General features: G+C 41.3%; 1 protein-coding gene across 1 annotated transcript in view; it reads left to right on the top strand.

Moving 5' to 3' along the window:
- Positions 1–22221, top strand: part of DCDC1 (doublecortin domain containing 1) — a 337894-nt gene that overhangs the window by 267142 nt on the left and 48531 nt on the right. The window contains exons 21-22 of the mRNA XM_066636033.1: positions 16991–17114; positions 20340–20521. Of these exons, the coding sequence (XP_066492130.1) occupies positions 16991–17114; positions 20340–20521 (306 nt within the window). The remainder of the gene's footprint in view (positions 1–16990; positions 17115–20339; positions 20522–22221) is intronic.

Genomic DNA, 22221 nt, shown 5'->3' with positions numbered 1-22221 from the left:
ACAATCCTTCCTCAGTTTCAGCTGGTCCTTGTAGGAGGCTGTCAGGCCAGTCCGAACCTGAGGGTAAACGGCTGGGAGACAGCAGGATCAGCCCCAGCAAGCAACTGAGCCCCACCCTGATTTGCTACTACTTTGTTGCATTCTGATTATCTTAAAACAGAAGTGTCAAACCCATTTCGTATAGTAGACCGAATAGCTTTCATGGTACCTGCTGAGGGCTGGAAGGGATGTCACTAAGCTGGACGTCATTAAGCAGACAATGTTCAGAAAGAAGCATTTTGTTCTCACATAGAAACTTATAAGCTGCAACTGACAGAAGAAAAAATGTGCAAATCTTGATCAGATTTTCAAGGTTAGTTATCACAGGGGCCACCCTTTCAGCAGCACTGCTTCTGTTACAGCATCACCGCAGCTCAACAGCTGAGAGGTGGTCTGAGAAGGGCCTTGACAGAATCAGCACTGGGCTCAGAATGATTGGGCTCTCCCAGTACCTCAGCAGTGTCTCCTTTCTCCCCTCTTGGACTGCTCCTTCCCTCAGTGTGCTCCTTGACGTTGAGGCCTCCTTCCATCTCTCCTTCCCAGAGTCTCAACAGAAGTGGCACTTCTGAAAGGGCAGCACTGGGAGAGCACAATTTTCACAGGGGCCAAACAAAGAACTTCTAGGAGCCACATCCAGCCCACGGGATCTGACACCCCTGTCTTAGAATGTCTTCTGGGAGTCTCAGGAGAATTGTATTTCCAGCTCCTGCTTTTGACATATGTGGGGTGGAAAGTATGGACTCTTGGGAAAATGCGATGGCTCCTATTAGCCTGTTATTTTACCTTATCATCCCACAGAGTTAGCTGGGATGATGCAAGTTGTATATTAACAGTGTTTGGTTGTGTTTTTCAGTTGAAATAAGGTAAGGAATAGTCTTGCTTTTCTGTCTCCTCCCACTGAAGAGTCGAACTTTAATGGTTGAACCCCTATTAACCCATTTTTGCCCAACCCAAAGGTGTACACATTTGATCCCTGTTGCGTATCTGCAATGTTGGGCAGAAATGGCTTAAGCCAGACTGAGGTACCATGCCAATGAACTTGGAATATTCTCCTGGAGTCTCAGAAAACAGGAATTCACAGTTAGATGGTTCCATTTTTCCAGTAATGGAAGCAAATTATTATTATTTATACATCTAATGCAAAACATGTTTATATATACAGTTTTTGTATGATGAAAAAGAGACTATTTTGTTTGTTTGCAAAACCATCTGATTGGGTATGGGGGGGAATCTCCTCCCACTAGTTTCCTGCTGTCAAATATTTACAAAGAGAGATATAAGCTACAAACCAAAGACACTTTTAGGATTTTGTTATGATTTACATTTACGGCACTGTGGACAGCAAAAAGAGGCATTTTCTTATCTATCCCTGTTACATTAGAAAAGTTCATGCCCTGCTCTTAGCATTTTCCAACACAGCTGTAGAGTAGTTTAAAGCCTATTTTTTAAATAAGTGATGCTCAATTTGTCTTTGATGATCCGCATGATTCAGGTGAGATGGGAGCACGGTCGGGCCCTTATTTGCATAAAAATTAATCACAGAAAAATGTAAATTGATAAAATTTTGCCTGGCTTTTCCCCTCTATTCGAGAACCCATGGATGGCTCCCAGAAGCAATCATCTCAGTATGGGGCTGCATTGGATGCTGTACAAATGATCACATTTGTGTTGAATACTCACTCATTTAAATGTCAGCACTGATGGGGCGGTACATCACTAGAAAAAAATGAAAAATAAATACACAGCAGCTGAAGACTATCAAATCTGCAGGCACTCTTTAGAGATATATGATCTAATGTGAAAAAATTGCAGATTAATTATCCTTTTTCAAAATGGTAATTGTTTTAGTATCACACCAGAAAAAAATCTGCAATTTATTTGGAATCAAACAAAAACCAGCAATGTTAAATACGTCATTACATCATTGTGTTTATTAGAAGGCTGCAATTAATTCCGAAGGCTCTAGTGCTGTATGAGCCGAAACAAAAGAATGTTCCTATTAATTTTCAAGCAACTTCTTATCTTTTAGATCTTTGCAATAAGTGTATAAAGAGTATGTTAGTAATTTTGCTTAATAGTCTTCTGCTCTTGGAGTGTGCATGTAAAAATTTTTGGTGGAAGTAATACAACATGTTGTATAACCACTTCATGAGTGTTACTGAATTAATCCTTAAATGTCTCAGATAGGAAAATATTATCCTCAGATGTGTCTTTGAGTCAGATTTGCTAGAGCTTCACAGGCTCTGAAATGCCTGCATCTCAAAATCTATGACCCCTATATAACATTGTAGTGGATACTTCATAACATTTATTTCTATCTCTTTATCCCAATTACTTCTGCTAGCAAATGAATGGAAAATTCTGTAAATTTGCAATTAGTGATTTTGACTTTGTTTCCTCTAAGCTGAGGTTGGTATCAGAAGAGACTTAGGGAGAAAATGTATTTTTAAAAGACAGTTCTGCTTGATATAACATTAGGTAAACTCTAACAGCACCTCTGATTTAACCTTTAAGTATCACAGAGATTATGAGAAAATTTAAACAGCAAGTGTGCAGTAAGCCTGAACCTTAAATGAATTTCCTTGTCCCTTTGCACTGTCCTAGAGTGAACAACAAAGTAATTTTTCTCAGCATATGCAAAATGTATAACAAAATATATTATTTTTCCACATATCTAATTCTCATACCCTAACAAAACATCCTCCTCACCACCTGAAATGTACCTGATCTTATCCTTTCTGAAGTCTTCAGGTTCAAAGCCCAATTACACTCCAAATTAATTCCAGATCTATTCTATTCTTTTGAAATAGCATCTTTATTGTATTGAACATTCAATGTAATACCTATATAGCAAAGCCTATATGTAGCACCTATATATTAAAAATGACTTGCAAGAAGCCATCATGTCTCATATAAAAAGCCTTGTTATGGGTATTCTTTTCCTGCTGGGGCTATGATCTACTTCTTGAAGCTTTAAGCTATTCTGTGTTCCATTGATTGATGGGAGCAATTCAGCATAACTGAATAGACACTTTCTTGAATCAAAGAACCCACCAGTTCAAAAAATTCTTTCTAATGCATGTTCAGCCTCTTTTAGGGAGTACTGAGGCCAATGTCTACAGGTGGGGTGCTCCTCTCCTTGAGAAAAAAGTATTCTCATACACTGACAAACATCCTGGACTCAATCTGTTTCCATGCAATAGGCCTAGCACAATTACCTTGAATGTCTATGAGAGAAGCAACATCTATAGGCTATAGCCTTCTAAGGATTTCATCACCCCTGCACTCTGAAATATCCTTAAATTCACCTCTGAGGAAATAAAGAGGGGGGGGGGGTCTTCATTCTGAGACCAGACATGAAAGATGATCTCAATATCTTTATCTTATTATTCTAAGTTGAGGATGTAGGATTTACTTTATAATGCGTAATGAATGTGTGAACAGATGCCCAGATTACAACTTTTCCAAGGAAGATCTCTTTCTCAAAGAGAGAAAGAGAGAGAGAGAGAGACCTCAGCCTCAGCAGTGTAGGTGTTGATTCACAAAGGCAGTTTTCTTCTGGGCAGAAAATCTCACTGGTGCAGAACCAGAAAGATAAGTAGTTGTATAGCACTTTAAGCATGGAAAGCATTTAAAGTGTATCACTTTGACAGGATCCTTACAACAACCCTGTAAGTACTATTATTACCTATATTGCAGCTGGGGAACCAAGGCTAAGAGGGAGTTCCTTGCCCAATGAGAATTCATAGCAGAGGCAACCGTTTGAAGTAGGGAAGTTCTGATTCACAGCTCACAGCTAACCAGTGCTGCTGCAGTGGGGCCACATGGCCCATGCTGTATCCAGCGCTGGGATTGAGCAGGCTGGAGATCTCCTCAGAGTAAAGTAACATTTGTTCCCTTGTGCAATGGGGCTAATTGGATCTGCCCCAGTAAAATCTATAGTGGTGGGCCGCTGTGAGATACAGGAAGCTGGACTAGATGGGCCTATGGCCTGATCCAGTGGGGCTGTTCTTATGTTCTTATGAAATAGCTGGCACAAGTCTGAGAAGCCCAGTGTCAGGCTTTCAAGCTCGGGAGGGGGAATAGGATACGGCAGAGGCCAGTGCCGCCAATCCTGCTCTCTCCCAGCTGTGAACTGCCCTCTCTTTACCCTCCACCGCCCTGCCCTGTTTCACCCTATTACACCTCCCTCTCTGCCCCATTACACTCCTTCCCACTCCCATTCTCCCTTCCCCCTGTGCTACATGGTGGAAGCTTACCTGCTCCTTTGGGTGCAGCTCCAGGATTCAGCACCAGCAAGATTGTGCAGGCCTTCTAGACGGTGTGGCCTACTCACCGAATACCACAGATATGCTTTACAACACATTTGCGACACTCTAGCCTGGCACCTAGGACAGTAAGAATAGGATTGGGCCATTAGTCTCTTAACCACTATACTAGACCTGCTTCTATCCAAAATTATCAATGATAAGTTTCAGTAAGTTTCAAATTATCAGTGATAAGTTTAGGACGGAGCAGCTCCACTTCAAGAGGTAGTTCCATTGGACCCGTTCTCCCAGGGCACTGCTGGATCCCAGCCCCGCCTCCTGCTCTCCACCCACCCTCTCGCCCCTGGGGCTACCCATCACCTGCCTTCCCTCCACCCAGGATCACCTCCCTCCCGCCTCCCCCACCTACCTTCTCTCTTTGCATCGGCCCAGCTAGGCCAGGCCGATGCAAGACTCAAGGAGGAAGCCAGCTAAGAGGAAGCCTCTGTAGGCTGGCAGTTTTCAGAGCACCGGCCTGGCTTCCTCTCGAGGAACATGCCTTATGGCATATTTGCAGCCCTCCTTGGCTGGTGCAAGGGACTTGTTTCATCCCAAAGACACTTTTGGATTGCACCCATTGTGCTTAGTGGGGTTTACTCCAAGGAAAGGGTATATAGCATTGCAGCTGAAGGTAGAGGGCAAAGTGTCACCACCTAGCATTACTCATTACCACTTACCCCATGAGAAAGTCAGCTACCATTGTACTGCTGAGAAAAGGAAACATTTATTTACCATAAATTCCTGCTGTTCTGGACCTTCAAAAAGCCAGCCCACCCAAAGAGTGTCTTTTGCTAGTCCAAACCTGGGCATGTATGGGAATTAGGCAAGGTCATACAGGAATTGCTTTATATTTGTCTCTTCAGTTATTTTCATTTCTTATACATTCTTAGTTTTTTGTGCTTGTGGATATACTTTTTCCCAGATACCTATTCCTCTGCTATGCCAGTTCTCATGACAACTCCCCGTTATGGTCAACTGGAACATTAACATTCGCTTAGTCTTCTCTAGCATTCAGGCAGCCTACCTGCCTGTCTTCCTACAAGCTTGCATGCTTATTGCATTTAATAAAAGGAAGAGACATTTTTGCTTAGCGCAACTATAAGTAAGATAAATGAAGGTAATGGGCAGGGGGCTCAGAGATAGGTTTCCCCCTTATCCGCAGTTTCTGGTATCTATGAGTGCTGGAATGTATTCCCTCTTGGATACCTGGATACCTGTACTGTAATTTCCACTCACAAATTAGGAAAATATTAGGAAATAGGAAATATAGGAAATAGTGGAAAGATTTTCGCATATGTAGGTGGAGAGGCCCTGGCAGATTTAGCAGTCCTTGTGAAGTGTGATTTGATGATCAGTGCAAAAACTATTTTTTGTAGAAACTTTCTTGTAGGTCAGGGGTGATAAGTGCAAGTGTAGTTCTGTAATGTTTTGTGATGCCAATCCAATAACCCTTATTGGCATATGGTTTTGTGATGCTTTTATGGACAAAAGTATCTCCATTCTCTGCTTAAAAAAAAAAGCATCAAAGTATAAGAATTAGTTTTTAAAAAATCCTTATTTTCAGGTGCTTCTTTTTAAAAATCTCTGAGGTTTTCTCTTCCTTAGGATAATTTAAACAACAGTTATTCACCCACATACTTGATTCAGCACTAAGGGCTCATTCCTATCCAATTTTCCAGCACTGATGCAGCCGCAATGCAGACAAATATTCCCTTACCTTGAGGAAAACTCCATGGCTGCACCCAAATCACAGGATGCAGTGCACATCCTGTTGACTCAGCTGCATTGGTGCTGGAAAGTTGAATAGGATTGGGTCCTCACTTTCATCATTCCAAGGAAATCAAGAGAATTGCAAGCCAATGGATAAGAGTAGAGTTTAGTGTTTCATTGTTTGGCTAGCCCAGCATCTCTTTAAACTGTATGGGCTGTACCCATCTCCCAGAAGCCAGTAGCTTCCCCTAACATGTATGGCATGCATTTTCCTATGCAGAAAGGCAGAATGATAGAGGAAGAGAGCTTCAGTGTTTTTGAGAAAATACCACTAGCTTGCTTACCTAGTGTTATAGGTTGCTTAAAGCAGTGTTATAGCATTGGTCATTCTACCACTACAGTCTCTGAATAAATTATAAGGAGAAAGTTTGGGTTCTTCTATAAATTTGTTTAAAATAGGAGTTCATTCCACCTTATGAGAGGGGTTGCTTTTATGAGTGCAGAACTACTAAATGTGGTAGAATTCCGTGGAATACTTTGCACAGGTGAATGTATTTTAGAGATGCCTGTAATATTTACAAGGTTACCATAGTTTTGTGAATTTACATTATGTTCACTTCCCCAAATAGATTGCACCATGTGACAATGTCTGCTCACTCATGTAATAGAAGGAAAAGGCAGAGGGAAGAAGGACAACTCCATTAAGCTCAAAAGAAGGCCATAGCTAATTTTTATTAATGGCTTATGGAATGTTTCTGAGTCTGAATGAATGGGTAAGAGGCAGAGTTTGATGGAGGGAGCAGTATGATAGCACTGTTCATCTTATTGGAGGTGGAAAAGAGTGCCCAGATTTTGTCCAACACCCCAACTTATCCTCTTGACAAACAAAAAAGCTCATAAAAAGCTGTCTTATAATGAATCAGATCATTGGTCCATCAAGCTCAGTTCTGTCCAAGGTACCTGGCAGTGGCTCTCCTGGGTTTCAGATGGGAATATTTTTCTGCCTAACCTGTACATGCCAGGCATTGAAACTATTCTATATTTGAAGCACATTCTCTATCATGAACTATGGCCCCGCCTCTAAAACAATACTCATTCCTGGGTGGGCATTCATCTGCAACAACCAGCATTAATCATGGGCAGAGATCAATGATCACCCTGGAACATTCCAGGATGGCAATCACAAGGGTAGGGCTTTGTGAACACATCATTTGTAAGGTGGAGCTTGCTGGTAAATTTCTCTTCCTCTCCCACCCCCCGCATGTACAGGAATGTTTTGGAGCAATATGTGTGTGGAGTCCAGTGATGCTACTACGGTATTTAAATACTACAGTAGTAATAATGCTCATTCTGCTATGATCTAGCATTAGCAGCACCATAATCTGTTCCTAAAGGATAGTCTACAGGGCAATAGCTGTGTACCTGGGCTGTAACCTGTTGCCTCTTAAAAACAAATAACTAAATGAGAGATGCCTATATAGTGCTGAGGGGATGCATATGGTATTCTAAGAACTAGCAAGAGAAAGGAATGGAAATCCTGCTTTATCAATAGTACCCTATTCTGATAAAGATAAATGATGCAAACAGACCACAGTATTCTTGAGGAAAATGTATGAAGAAAAAAACTATTTGTCCTTGTCAGTAATAATATGCAAATCTGCTAATTTTCCCCCCTTCCTATTAGAAGCATGCTGATTTGGGCTGTGTTCACAAAGATAATTATTACATAGATTATCATGTTCAGATTACATATAGCACTTCATTTTTTCATCATGAGATTTAAAGCAAAATTTAAAAAAAAAACCATCAAATATGAGTTTTTTTTATAGAAAACAGAAAAGTGGACTGCAATTTTACTTTTTTAAAAAAAAAAGCTTCGTTTTTCTAGCTCTTTGTTTCTGTTGAGGTGTGTGGTTAGCTGCAAACCATAAGATACATCTTTTATTGTTGCTGGAATGTTCTAATACAGAACAAAAAATATCTTCATCATTACTCATGTTTCCTATGAAACAGCATGGGAACTGAAGCCAAGTACCATGAGGAAGGAAAGGACATTGCTTCTCATGCCAGTGAGTTGGCAGGACAAAGGAACAGCATCTAGTCTCTCCTGCTCAGGGACTATATCAAAATCCAGAGCATCTGAATAAGGTGCCAACTGACACAAATCACAGATCCCTGGGGCAGTTTACAGAACTAAAAGTTTCAAGAGAGATGCATCTTCACAGGTATTGAGTCAGATGCCCCACAAACCAAAAGTTGGGAAGACACAAAACTCATATTGTCCCTTCTAGAGATTGTTGAATATTCTAGACTGTGTGCTTGACCTATGCCAGGCATGTCCAGCTTCGAACAGGTCGTGATCTACTTTTTCCGGCCAAAAGTGCCGGTGATCTACCACCATGAAAATTAAGTTTCAAATTAGTTTCAAATTAAATTTTAACCCAATAAAGTTGGAGGATTCCCCCCCCCCCATTTTTAATGAACTTTCTGTCATTTGCTTGGATGTGATCAGCTGTTAAGCAAATTAAGCAAAAACAAAACAGAGAGATGAAGATCCTGTAAGAACTGCGAGGGGAAATGGAAAGTACATTTTTTCTTAAAGTTTTATTGAGTAATAACTTTAACTGTCTTAATAACTTTCTTTAACTTTTATTGAGTAATTTGTGTTAAATTTAGGTCGAGTATTGATCCAGGCTGATCTTGCACAATCTTTAATATTTCACTCTTGCTCATTAGTGAGACGTCTGAGCCTGCATTTCATCCACCAGCTTTTTGCAGTTGGGTGAATATTGTGTGAGGGCCAGTCTCAGGGAATCCTGGAGATGTTCATCTGTCAGGTTGGAACTTTGTGTACTCTTTGTCATTTTCAGATGGGAAAACGCAGATTCACACAAATAAGTTGAACCGAAACAGGAGTGTACAGCTTCACTGCATCTTCTCAAGTTGGGAAATTTGTCTGTAGGCACTAGCTTCCAAAACGATTCTTGCTCAGCACGGGTCTTGAGAAAAATGTCATTTTTAAGGGTTAATATTTCATTTTCAAGAGATGGCTTGTTCAATGAGTAATTTTTACTGATAGCAGCTGCAGTTTCTTTAATGTCCACATCTACTTTGAATGGGTATGACAAGTACTCCACAATTGTTCCAATTTTTTGGAAGTCACAGAATCTATTTTCAAATTCCTGGATAACAACAGATTTCTGTCACATTCTCGTTCTGATAACAACAGATTATTCCTGGATAACAACATATTTCTGTCTCGTTCCTGGATAACAACAGATTTCTGTCACATACTTCTCGTTCTGAAAAACAAAATTTGGATATTGTCTCAGATGGCTCATATTAGGAAAATGATCAAAAGTGTTGTTTGCGAGGTCAGTCATCATTAGCACAAATTTGCTTTTGTAGGATGAAACTGTACTTATCATCTCACCAATGCATTTGTTTTTACCTTGTAGTTCAAGGTTCATATCACTTAGTTTGCCTGTAAAGTCAGTGAGAAATGCCAGATCACATAACCACTCCTCATCTTCCAACTCTGCTTGGTCATCTCCCCTCTCCTTCAAAAAATTTCTTATTTCATTCAGCAAATCATGAAATCTTTGCAGAAATTTGTGCCTACTTAGCCACCTTACATCTGTGTGCAAAATGATTTCTGCCGTCCCTTCCTCAAGAGTAAGATTGAAAAGCTGTCTTTAAAGTGATCTTCCACGAACTGAATTTACAATGTTGAAAGTGATGTCCATGACAGTCTTTGTATTGAGTCTCTTGCTTGCCAAAACTTGTTGGTGAATGATGTAGTGGTAAGAAAGGAAATCTGGGAAGTCGTCATGCTGTCTGCAGAGGGCTATGAAACCGTTAACCTCACCTGTCACTGCTCTTGCTCCATCAGTAGTGATGGAAACAAGTCTATGCAATGGAAGATTACACTTTGTCACAAAAGAATGGAAAGAACTGAATATTTCCTGACTGGTAGTTCACCCTTTTAAAGAAATCATTCCAAGTAGTTCTTTAACACTGAAGTCTTCAAAAACCATTTGGATAAAGATTAATAACTGGGCTATGTCTCTTATGTCTGTAGATTCATCCAGTTGGAGTAAGAAAGCAACACAATTTGAAACATCCTCCAACAATTGTTCAGTTGTGTCTCCACACATCTTTTCTATTCGCCTCACGGCGGTGTTTCTTGACAATTGTATGTCTTGAATAGCAGCTATGATCTTTCTTATTTTTAAATCCTTCAAAAAGATTGTCAGCTGCTTCAAGGAAACAATCTTTTACAAATTCACCTTCAGTGAAAGGTTTGCATTTCTTTGCAATCAGGTTGCTGACCTTGAAGGATGCTATGGTTGCATGGACTGAATGTGACCTTGGCTTCGCCATCAATTGTTGCTGAGTAGCCAATTTCAATTTAAGTTCTTTGAGCTTCAGTTTACAAATTTCACTTTTGGGTGGAAAATCAGCATCAAACTTATTGCTATGCAGAGCCTTATAATGACGTTCCAGATTACCCTTTTTGGGAAAGGATACTGGGGTGTTACAAATTAGACAACAACACTTGTCTTTCACCATGATGAAGAAATAGTCCATTTCCCATTCATCATGAAAGTGGTAGGTTTTGCTCTTCTTTGGAACACTCATCGTTATACTGGGGTGGCTGGATGTAAGAAGGCCAAATCTGCTAAATTAGTATAAACACTGACTGAATCTGGTCCAAAACTGTCACTGTCCCAAAGTATTAAAGATCAACAGGAACTGAAGACCTCTGGATGATGTGCAAGACACAACTAATATGGTAAGTGTATTCAGTTAAAGCCCGGGTGGATGGATATCGCCTGGTATATAACACACTTCTAAGGGATTTTGGGGCAGGGGCAGGAATGGGTGATTCTGAGAGGCAGGAGACCAGGTATGACACCGGGCCTGTGGTGTCTCGTTGTAGGGCGCGGGTGGCGGCCCCCTGGGGTACCCACAAACTATTGGCACGAAAACAACAAGTGCCTGCAATACACCCGCAGGCAAGACTCCCGCAGGCAGGGAAAAAAGACAGGCAAAGGATCAGCAGCGGCGGCAAGCCCTCGGCAGACAACCTGCCAGCACGAGCTCTCTCCTAGCGACGGGGCGAGCTTCTGGAGAGATGGAGCCAAGTGGAGCTGGCGATTTACCTCTGACCCCTCCGCGATCTACAGGTAGATCACGATCTACCTGTTGGACATGCCTGACCTATGCAATCCTTTTCTGGGACAGTTCCTGAGAGCCAGGCAGTAGTACTTCCAAATATGTTTAACTATTCCAGTTGCACTTAATGGATTTCAGTAATATGCTGACAATAATGATATGGTTACAAAGTACTTTTTTCAGGGTGACCAGATGTCATAAATGCAAAAGAAAAAAGGCACCCTAAAAGGTAGGACATCCAAGAGGACATGACAAAATAAAAGATAAAAAACACTCTTCTATTGATTTCATATGGTTAATTCAAACACTATATTATTATTCCATTTAAAATTATATCACATATAATTTATTGGATATAATTTATTAATTACAAGAAGTTTCTGCACTGCCTGCTTACAGGGAAAAATAGGACATTTGAGTTCTTTTCCAGGACCCGAGGCTAAAAAAAGAAGACATGTCCTAGAAAAAGAGGACATCTGATTAGACTGAAAAAGTGGCAAGGAACCCCTTATCTATACTATTATGGTTCAGTTTAATGGCTCATGGCACAATCCTATCCCCCATCTGTGTCAGCAGAACACAAGCTCTGCCCACACAAACTGTTGCAAACAAGCCAGAAAACACGTGACAGCACAAATTCCAGGCCTGCCAGCAGGAAGGTCTGAGCTGTCCACACACCGGAGTAGGTAAGTTCCCACTAGGCAGTGCAGAGGTGGGGAAAGGGTGGGGGTGAGTGGCAGTGGGGCAGGTGGTGGGTGGATCAGACCTGGGAGGGGGTGGGATCAGCAGCATAGGAGCGTGCCATATTCTATTCCCCTTCCAGGACCTGATCAACCAACACAGGGCAACTTACTGCACATTGTAGCCAGTATAGCTTTAATTTTCATGAGCAAAGATCTTGGAATGAGACAAATACCATCCTTCAAGTTAAACAAGAGTTTAATCCTTGTTTCTTACTCATTCTTTTGTTTTCTGTAAAAGAAAAGGATTTTATATTTATTGAAAAGGATTTAGTGAGGTGGGTATAATTTCTACTAATGGGTGACTACGTCCCAAATGCTGCTAGACCTTTGAAGTTCAGTATTGATCTTCATGGCAGCCAAAAGTGGTTGCAGACTGGCATGATTGTTCAGATTGCTACAAAGAAGTTCATTAAGCAAAAACAGGTTACTCTGATTTGGTTTCTCAAGTGTACTTGTTAAGTTCCGCGGCATGAAGGAAAGTCTGAAGTTTATCCATATTTAATCAGAAGTGGTGCAATACTAGCAAATAGAGCTTGGCTTCAGCTAAAACCATAATCAGGGTTTCCTTTTCATTTTTATAGTCCAAGAGATCCATAGCATACCTATTAATTATGGGGTTAAAAAGTCTGTCACTTTGTTTTTAACCTCGCCTTGAGCTTTCGAGGCATGTTTGAAAAAGACAGAGATTTGACAGCTATCTGAGGCAGGAAGAGTTCTATTTAACTTCTTTGTGAGACATCTGGGGGGGGGGAAAGCAATTGTATTCGGACTGTCTGCAGTATATGGGAAATGAAATAACATTAAGTAGAATTAAATGTGATGTCGCTTTAAAAAAAGCAACAGGGCCTTGCATGAATCGCTGTTTCCACCTAGTGGCTGCAAATGAAAACTATGGGATTTCCAATCAGAGCTTGTTTAAAAACACAGCCAAAAACCAAAGCAGAAAAGAAGTATTATAAGGACAGAATACATTTTCAGCACTTATACAGTCATTATATTGCTCTCTATTAATGCCAATGCAGTTAAGGGATTGTCAACTTTTCATTTATAAAACACAGTTTTCAGGAGTTTAGAACTTGGTTATTAAAACTCATACTGCGCTGAAACCTGGCAGCTTAATAGCACTTTCAGACAAGACCATGTGGTGTATGCCGCAAATGTTCATTAGCAGTAATGCATAAGACCTGGCAGAATCCTGACAAGCCCCCTGATGTGCTACTGGATCCAAGGAGTCCCTCCTTGCCACACTAATTCCAACTGCAATTTTACAAGCAAAGAAAATATCTTTTAAAATAAGAGACAACTAAATTACAAAGGTTTGTGGCTAAGATATATGTCTTGGACAGTTATGTTATAGTTCTGATTACCTGTGGCTTGTCATTCAGGTTACATGGCACACTGACACCCACTGTTTTTGAGGAGGGGAATTAAAAAATTTTAAAAATTTTTTTAAAATCCACAAAATCAACATTCATGCACAACCAACTGAGTTTTAAACTGTGGCTCAGACCCAGATAAGTGTGAGTAGCCTACCACTCATAGATTGGAGCTTTCCTGCTCCCTCCTCCTATAGCTCTCAACTGTTCCTGAAAGCCAATCTTGGGGATTGGAAGAACCCCAGGAAGAGTCGGAGAATACCCCCAGAGTATGCTCGAGGGGGAAGAGTTGCTGATGGAGAGGAGAATTGGTAGAAATGTTGCCCATTCATGCATCAGTGGAAGTGCTTTCTCGCTCACACAAACACTAGTTGGTATCCAAATCATTGTTTTGATGTTCTACTGTAAGTTAGTGCTGATACAACTAAGTCACCATGATGTGCAAAAAGAATTTACTAGTTTTTTCCCCACTTGCCATAGTAGAAGATTACACATTTCCAAACAGGCACCTGTTAGGGACAAAGTGAAAGAGGGCTGGCATTGGAGGCAAGCTGAGATAGATGGGTAGTTGGACTGTAGGTGCCCTCCCTTTGCACTTCTTTTTTTTGCTGAGACCCACCCCTTTCAATGGGAGAGAGAAAAGAGGGAATTTGGCTGCTGTGCTTTCTTTCTTTCTTTCTTTCTTTCTTTCTTTCTTTCTTTCTTTCTTTCTTTCTTTCGGGAGTTCTGAAGCGAAAGAAGTACTGCAGAAACTTGAGTATAAATCGATCTCACAGATAAGTTGAGGGCAGGTTTTGAGCCAAAAATCATGGAATTTTCTATGACACACGGATAGGTTTGGGAAGATTAAGCTTAGGGGGGACTTTGACTATTGTTTTGTCTGATTTTATCCAAGGCCAGATCCTGAAAAATAAACTACCAGTAATTGTTACCTAAGAACCGTACAGTCTCTAATTTATTAAAAAATATAATAAAATATCCTAAGAGACATTTTCATTCATTAACTTTTTTAATCCTGGTCTTCACATCCTTTGTGTAAACACTATCAAAGTGCTCTGTAAACAACATACCTTAATGTTGGATTAATTCCAACATACCTTAAAGAAGGATTAATCAAATCCTTCTTTAAGGTGCCTGGCTTGTTAAGCCAGAAGCTCTGCATATAACATACAAAATATAACACATAACTGGGAGTGTGCAATTCAATTCATAGTGGAGAGATAAGCAACAAGGAATGACTGTGAGCAAGTGCGGCTACACATAATCACAACCCAATTTTCTCAGAAGTTGACCCATTGCTTCCCATGGGTCAATGGTATTCTTAAGTAATAGTGCACTGAATTGTAGCCTTGGACTTTGTTTCAGATGGAAATGAGGATTACATCCTGGTGTTTAAAAAACCTGACAACTGCCAAAAAGGAAATAAGGCTGTGGAAGGGTCTGCTAAAGAGAATGTGACTTGCTTGATTTGAGTGGAAGCCTTCAGCTCTGGCTTATGTTTTTCTCAGGAGGAGGATAAAAGGTTAACTTTGGCTGTAGCTTCTAGCCTCATTACCTTGGAGACAAATAACCCTCTAATTATCTCTGCATTGCCCTCTTGCTTCTCCCAGTGAGGGACTTGCCTGACCCCTGAGTGACCTTGAAGATAAAGCGAGGAGATGACCTAAATTTGATTTATTAGCAGAAATTTCTCGCCCTATAGTATCTATGGTGCTTCCAGGTTAACTGAAGAGAAGTCAATTTAGATGTAAATGGATGTACATTAATTCAAGAGGGGTACCGGGGTAGGAAACTAAATGCTTTTGTGTTACAGCAGCAAATGTGATATCAAAATGGTTTGATGTTTTGGGGTAGTCAGTTGGTGGGCCTTACTGTACAAGCCTACATTATTCAGAAGTAAGTCCCCCTACATCCAACGGGGCTTACTCTCAGGTGTGTATTCAATTGCAGCCATAGACAAGCAGCTTCTGTCCAGCTAGTACAGCATCATGTTTACAGCAATGGCTAGCCGAACACCTCTGGAACTTAGAAGGAGGACATGAAAGCAATATCTTGACTCTGCAGTTTGTACCCAGGATCTGGTATTCAGGACAAAGCATTGCATTTGTTTTAAATGAACAAAGCACTTTCTGTGGGTTTCTCCTGCAGATCCAACAGGCCTGCTAGCTGGAGTGGTTTGACCTAGTAGGTGGAATTTTTGCACCATTTTTTGGAGTTACGGTACTAAACATCAGTGAGGCCTACAAGATGTTCCTTATTGTGTATGAAAATCAAGTTCACTCTCCTAAAGTGATGTGAAAAATGATATATGACATGACACCCCTACTAAGCTGAAACTCACTCAGATACTGTTTAAAAACAAATTCACAAAAGATTAAATGCATTGTGCCAGATTTATGTTCTTTGCAGTCTGAATTATGCATATCTAAGAAAAGCAGATGTAAAGTGCTTCTCACTTTATACAACAGCTGTAAATATTTTTACACATTTTAAGCTTCAAATAATTTTTAAAAAGATGAAACCGTTACTACTTTAATAGCTCAATCATACATATTTATTTCAAAGAAAGTCCCATTGAATTCCATGGGAGTTACTCTCAAGGAAATGTGTACAGGAATACAGTCTAAGAAAGGCCATCTATTAAACACCAATATTAACTGTTCCATACCTGAATAAATGCATACAGGAGGGGCCTGTATCTGCAGATCCCGTATGTGCAATTTCAGTTAACTGCAAATGTGGGGAAAAACCCCTGTGCACTCCCCCCCCCCCCACACACACCCATTAATATGTTTTAAAGTCTTACTGGGGCAAAAATCTGCTTGCTTATACAGACTGCTATAATCCTACAAGCTTATTGGTCACTTGTGTTTAGCAAAGCAGCCCAAGTTAAACCCAAGCGCAGTCTGGTGTCTTCGTTGGGGTTGGGAAACAGAATACCAGATGCAGGGGAGTGGCAGTGAGATGCAAGTTTCTTATGGTCTTGTGTGCTCCCTGAGGCATCTGATGGGCCAATGTGAGATGGGCCTCGGCCTGTAGATGGGTCCTGGCCCTGATCCAGCAGGGCTTTTCCTATGTTCTTATAGCACCTTGCAGGCTTCCTCCCAGCAGCTGGAATGCTTACAATGAAGTCAACAGGAAGCAATAACATTCGGATCCAACCATTATATTCTGACTTTTGAAACCAAAAAGATCTACAAAGTGGTTCTAACAACAATAATATCCAAATACATAATTAAAGGTAGTAAAACCTAACATTCAAATATAGTATTTTTAATTAACTAAGCAGTAATAAACAAAGACAAAATATAGAAAAGAAAAATAATAAAATAGCAGATAAAACCTACCCATCTATTCTTTTGCCTTTCTCCCCAGTCACGAGAATTCAAAATGGTTCAAAAGAATCAAACAAAATAGTAGAATGAATAAAAATAAAAACAGGAACACAGCACCAATTAAAATAACAATATGCACACAGAGATACACATGTTTGGAAATGCCCTTTTTTTTTTTAAAGATTTGTCTGTTAAAAGGAAATTGTAATTCAGCTTCCCAATCGCTACTCCCAGTCAGAAACATATATGTAAGGAAGACCACTGCTGATACTTTAGATAAGAAAAGATTTTTTTTCTTTCAGATGGGCCATTAAACATGAAGGAACAAGTAAGCCTGGACAATGGAAACAGTCAAAAGTGGACAATCCTTTATGGAATAAGTTAACCTTGATGTGGCCTGTACTTCCAAATGGAGAACTTAATGAGGTAGTTTCATACATGGAAAATACACCACATGGACAGATGGATAAGTATCTACTCAACCTCATTTAAAATGTGTCTGTATACACATACATGTTTGTTTCAAAAATATAGAGTAATAGTATCCATAACATTTGCCATGTACATTACATAGGATAAGTGATACTAAAACCACAATCCAGAGAACACATGTGCCCCAGGCTTTTGCCAATGCATCAAGCCTTCTTTTTTTCCTTTGAATAGCAGGAATGACATCACACGGAAAAGTGCTTATGAAATAAGCCAGTTTCAAAACTGTCATGCAATGCAGCATGGGGAAGCTGCTGTTTAAGATTAACTCAAACGGCTGCCCAGGAAAAAAAAGAAAAACCAGCTTTGGATGTGTTTTCAGGAATTTGTTTATCCAATGACTCCATTGTCATTGAACTGATCTTATTACCGCTTCATTTTAAACGCTACACTTCTTTTCTCATTTTGTCACCCACTTCTGTACCTGATGGTTAAGAATAAACTATTCTTTTTTGTGTACAACTCCAGACATTGAAATAAAGTAGCATTTTGCTGATCGTTCTCCTTTGTACAACGTTATCAGGAAATCAATTCTAAAACTTTTGCTTTTGCCACTTTCCTTTGCATGTATAGTATACTCAAATGGTCACCACATACATAATATTGTTTCTTGTTATCAGCTGCATCTCTAGCTGGCTAAACTAACCATTCAAGCCTAAACACTGCTATTCCAAAATAAGTCCCATTAAGAACCCCATCCTGAGCTCCTAGCACGAGCCCTGTGCCAGCCAGGAATGTCATAAATTCCATCTAAGGCATGCCCACAACACTCAGCTCTGGGTCAGCACTGGCACCGGCTCGGTCTGCACTACCAGTCTGCACTGAGCCCAGTGCCAGCCAGAGGTCACCACATACCACCCAGAGCAAGGCAAGAGCTTTGGGAGGAGAGGTTCCAGTGCAGGGGGAAGGTGAGGGATCAGGGCAGGAGGAGGCAGGGCTGATGAATCTGCTCCACTGTATCCTGAACCCCATGTCAGGCCTTTCAGCCTGACAAAGCCAGCAAAATAGCTTACACAGACTTGAGTATCCCCATTGCGGAGGGCCTGCGCCTTTACTGGGGGATGAATACCCCTTCTCACAAGGAGATGCTGATGGCAGCCCAGCATGCATAGAATGCAGCAGTAGCCATTTTGGCACCGCTGCTCCTCTGGGTGCTGGGTAGCTCAGGATTGAACTGTAAGTTCCGTGTAATTTACTCCCAGGAAAGTGCGTATAGGATTATGGTCTAAGTAAGTACTAAAGAAGGGGTGTCCAAACTTTTTAGCAGGAGGATGACATCATCGCTCTGACACTGTGTTGAGGGCCAGGGAAAAAAGAATTAATTTACATTTCAAATTTGAATAAATTTACATAAATTAATATTATAGAGATGGAACTTATATGAATGAATGAAGGTCTTGCTCAAGGCCTATAAAAGGCCTTGCACAAAGCAAGGCCGGCCTTTCCTTCACTGCCACTGCTACATCACAGACGTCAAACAGCAAACAGTGGAGGGAGCCCTCGGCCCGCAGCTGACATGAGAGGTCAAACAGTCGCCCTCATGCTGACAGCATTTGCATCTGGCCAGCACAGGCTCCAGCAAGTCTCTGGAGGGCCAAAGGCTCATTGGAGACTGGAGGCTCCCCATGGGTCGCAGATTGCCCCCGGGCCGGGTTTTGGGCACCCCTGTACTAAAGAATACAACTGAAACAACTTTGGTATGACAAAGCAAGCCTGGAAAGCCCCTGCACTGTTTCCAGGACTACTGCTTTCCTGGCAGGAAACTCTTCTAAATACTAAAGGGCTTGATGGGAAACAGGGAAACAACGCCCTGTTTCCTTTCCAGGTTCCCAGAATTACCCTGATTAGCTTGCTTGGTCTACACAGTTCTTTACCTGGGAAAGACAAATACTTTGTTTAGTGTCTCCTCACATTTGCAACATATATGACAACAAGTATGTTGAAGAAGAAGGTAGGGAAAAAAGAGTTATCTCATCAGATGTGGTGCCATTAATGATGATTTTCAATGTACTCGTAGATTCAAATAGTAAGGAAGCAAAAACAAATTACAAACATATACCACAGCAGTATAGATGGTGTCTTGGCATCTATGGGGGTTCCATTCCCGGAATCCCCACAGATGTCAAAACCTGTGGATAATGAAATTCGCAGGTCAGGGCACCCAGACCTCTGAATGCAACCGAAGCTTTGCTCCGGTCTCGTCTAGAGGGTGATCTGAGGCCTAGGGAGGCAGAAAACTGGAAGTGCCCTTTCAACAATTCCAGGGGGCTTTCTGACGCCTGTAGAGGCAATGTGCTGCCTCTACGGGCCTTAGAAATGCTCTGGGACATAACTGAAACAAACCTGTGTCAGGGAGACTCAGTGGATCCTTAGTCACAGGCTTGGGACCCACGGAGAATCCCAAATCTGTGGATAATCTCATGTATATATATCTGTAAACATTTGGTTTGGGTTGCTTGCAGCCCAATCCTATCCAACTTCCTATCACTCATGCTGCCATGCCAATGGAGCATGTGCTGGATCCTGTGGTTGTGGGTGCAGTCACAGAAGCCTCCTCAAGGTAAGGGAATATTTGTTTCCTTACCTTGGGCCTGCATTGCGGCTAAAAATTTGGATACGATTGGGCCCTTAACCAGGAAGTGTTAGTTCAGTATATCCAATACTTATTGACACCAACTGAATCCTTTGGCACGTGGGAGGATCTGGTGGGAGAGTTGTACTGCCCTCCATCTCAAGCAATGATTTTCAACATTTTTCATATCATGGCACACTGACAAGGCACTAAAATTGTCAAGGCGCACAATCATGTTTTTGACAACTGACAAGGCACACCATGCTGCCAGTGGGGGGCTCACATCCCCATTGGCCCTACTAATAAATGATCTTCCCCCAAATTCCTGTGGCACACCTGTGGACCACTCGCAGCACACTAGTGTGCCACGGCACAGTGGTTGAAAATGGCTGATCTAAAGGAAAGCTGCATACAAACCCTTTCAACACTTTTTCCCGCCAGAATGTCTTCTAGTAGTTGTACAGCACAATCTTAGGCATGTCTACTCAGAAGTAAGCCCTATTGTGTTTTATGGAACTTATTCCCAGGAAAGTGTGTATAGGATTACAGCTGTAGTTACTGTTACTGATTAAATATGTTTTTATTGGAAGGATTTTGCCTGGCCCATTGAAGGGTTGCTAATTCCAAACAGCCCTCCTTTAAAGAAACCTGCTTGTAAGAAGTCAGATGGCTACATGGCAGTGAGACTGAGGGTTTTGAGAAATGGAGAACTGGACAAAACCAAGGCCATCACTATCCTTGGATCTGACTGTAAAACTAAAATGAAAAAACAGTAAGAAAATTAATTGCAATTTTAATAGAATAAACAGAAACTTTTCAGGAATTAAACCATATTTATATCAAGTGTTTTCATTTGCAAAATTGTTACTGCTTTTAGTTGCCTGCTTGAAAAGCTATGGCACAATCTCCAGAACTAACCATCTATTTTATTTTGTGGGGATAAGCAAAACGAATGGAAAACTGTTCAGACAGTGGTTGGACCCCATGTGTTTCATGGGGTTTCATAGGATTTCATGGATTTCTGGCTGGCCACTGTCACATGCAGGCACCAATTGTATGAACTGGTGTCCTGACATGAGGGCTGGTCAGAGCTGCCAGGATTTGCACTTTTATAGTTACTGCAGTTGTGCAGAACATGGCAATCATGTTTCTACATCCAATGAATATCAGCGTGTAATCTCTCCTCACCAGTGGATCTTGTGGGTAGAGCCTAATTGGCTACACCTTTGGAAACTTTATGCGATTTTCATTGTCTGGATTATTGTTAATTCTAAATAAACTTATCTACAATTGTCCTAATTCAGCAAAGGAAATGTGCTTGCAAAAGTAAGATTTTTCTTCTTATCCTTACTTTGTGGGATAACAATCTGCATGAGCCATATACTGTGGCATGCATAGAAAATCTGGAGAGAAGTCTGTTGAGGAGGAACACTGAAGTGCCCCACATTGAATTAGGAATAGAGCATATAATGACAGACAGATATGCTTTAATATGCAGCTCCCATGATATGGGTAGGAGTGAACTTTCCAATATGTCTTGCAACATGGATGGGGATATGCATTTCCATCCCACTAAACACCACAGGTTTATCCCGTGTTTGTGTTGGGGGGGGGCATGAGCACTACCTTCTCCAGAGCCCAGATCAACCAGGTGGGTAGACCTGGGCTTCCAGTTGAACTTTGGCCTCTGTGGCCAATGTTTGCTGGGTGGGTAGATCTGTACTGCTACCCAGACTTGGAGCCCAGATCTACTTGCCCGGTAGACCTGGACTCCCATTCCAACTGCCCACTGGAGCTGCCTCTTCCAGGTGGGTAGACCTGGGCTCCCGGTCAGGTGTAATTTCATCGCCAACGCCCCTCCCAATGAGTGTTCCCCTGGCACCTGACTTTGCTCTCCATCCCAGAGGATGCCCTTCCCTGCTGGCACGACTGTTTGGGGGGGCACACATTCATGGCCCCTCCTTGGATACGGCCCTGCTAAACAGGGCCACTGTGTAGAGTTATTACTGACCATATAACTAGTTGTGCATATGAAGCAGATGCATGACCTGTTTCTGTCTTGATCTATGTGTGTGTTCTATGGTACTGATTTTTTTCCCCATTACCATTCTGTTACTTTATCATCTCTTGATCATATACTAACGGGGGGGGGGGGGATGGCATTCTATTTAGTATCCCAAAAGGAGAAGTCTTGTGTTTGGCTAATAACAGTAAGGGCACAATCCTAACCAGGTCTACTCAGAAGTAAGTTCTATTTTGTTCAATTCTTACTCTCAGGAAAGTGTGGTTAGGATTGCAGCACTGAATCACTTTTCGGCACTGAGCATTAAACATTAATTTTAACATTAAGCATTAAAACATTAAAACAAAGTAAAGCAAAACCCAACACACATTATCGAGCCATGGGGAGTAGGGAACAAATTAGTCCAGGGAAATTAGTCAAGTCACAATCCTCTTACAACCGACAGCCAC

This window comes from Tiliqua scincoides, chromosome 1 (assembly GCF_035046505.1).
Source record: "Tiliqua scincoides isolate rTilSci1 chromosome 1, rTilSci1.hap2, whole genome shotgun sequence".
Classification (NCBI taxonomy): Eukaryota; Metazoa; Chordata; class Lepidosauria; order Squamata; family Scincidae; genus Tiliqua; species Tiliqua scincoides.
Note: the sequence above shows the minus strand (reverse complement) of the source record. Positions and strands in the feature narration are given on the sequence as shown.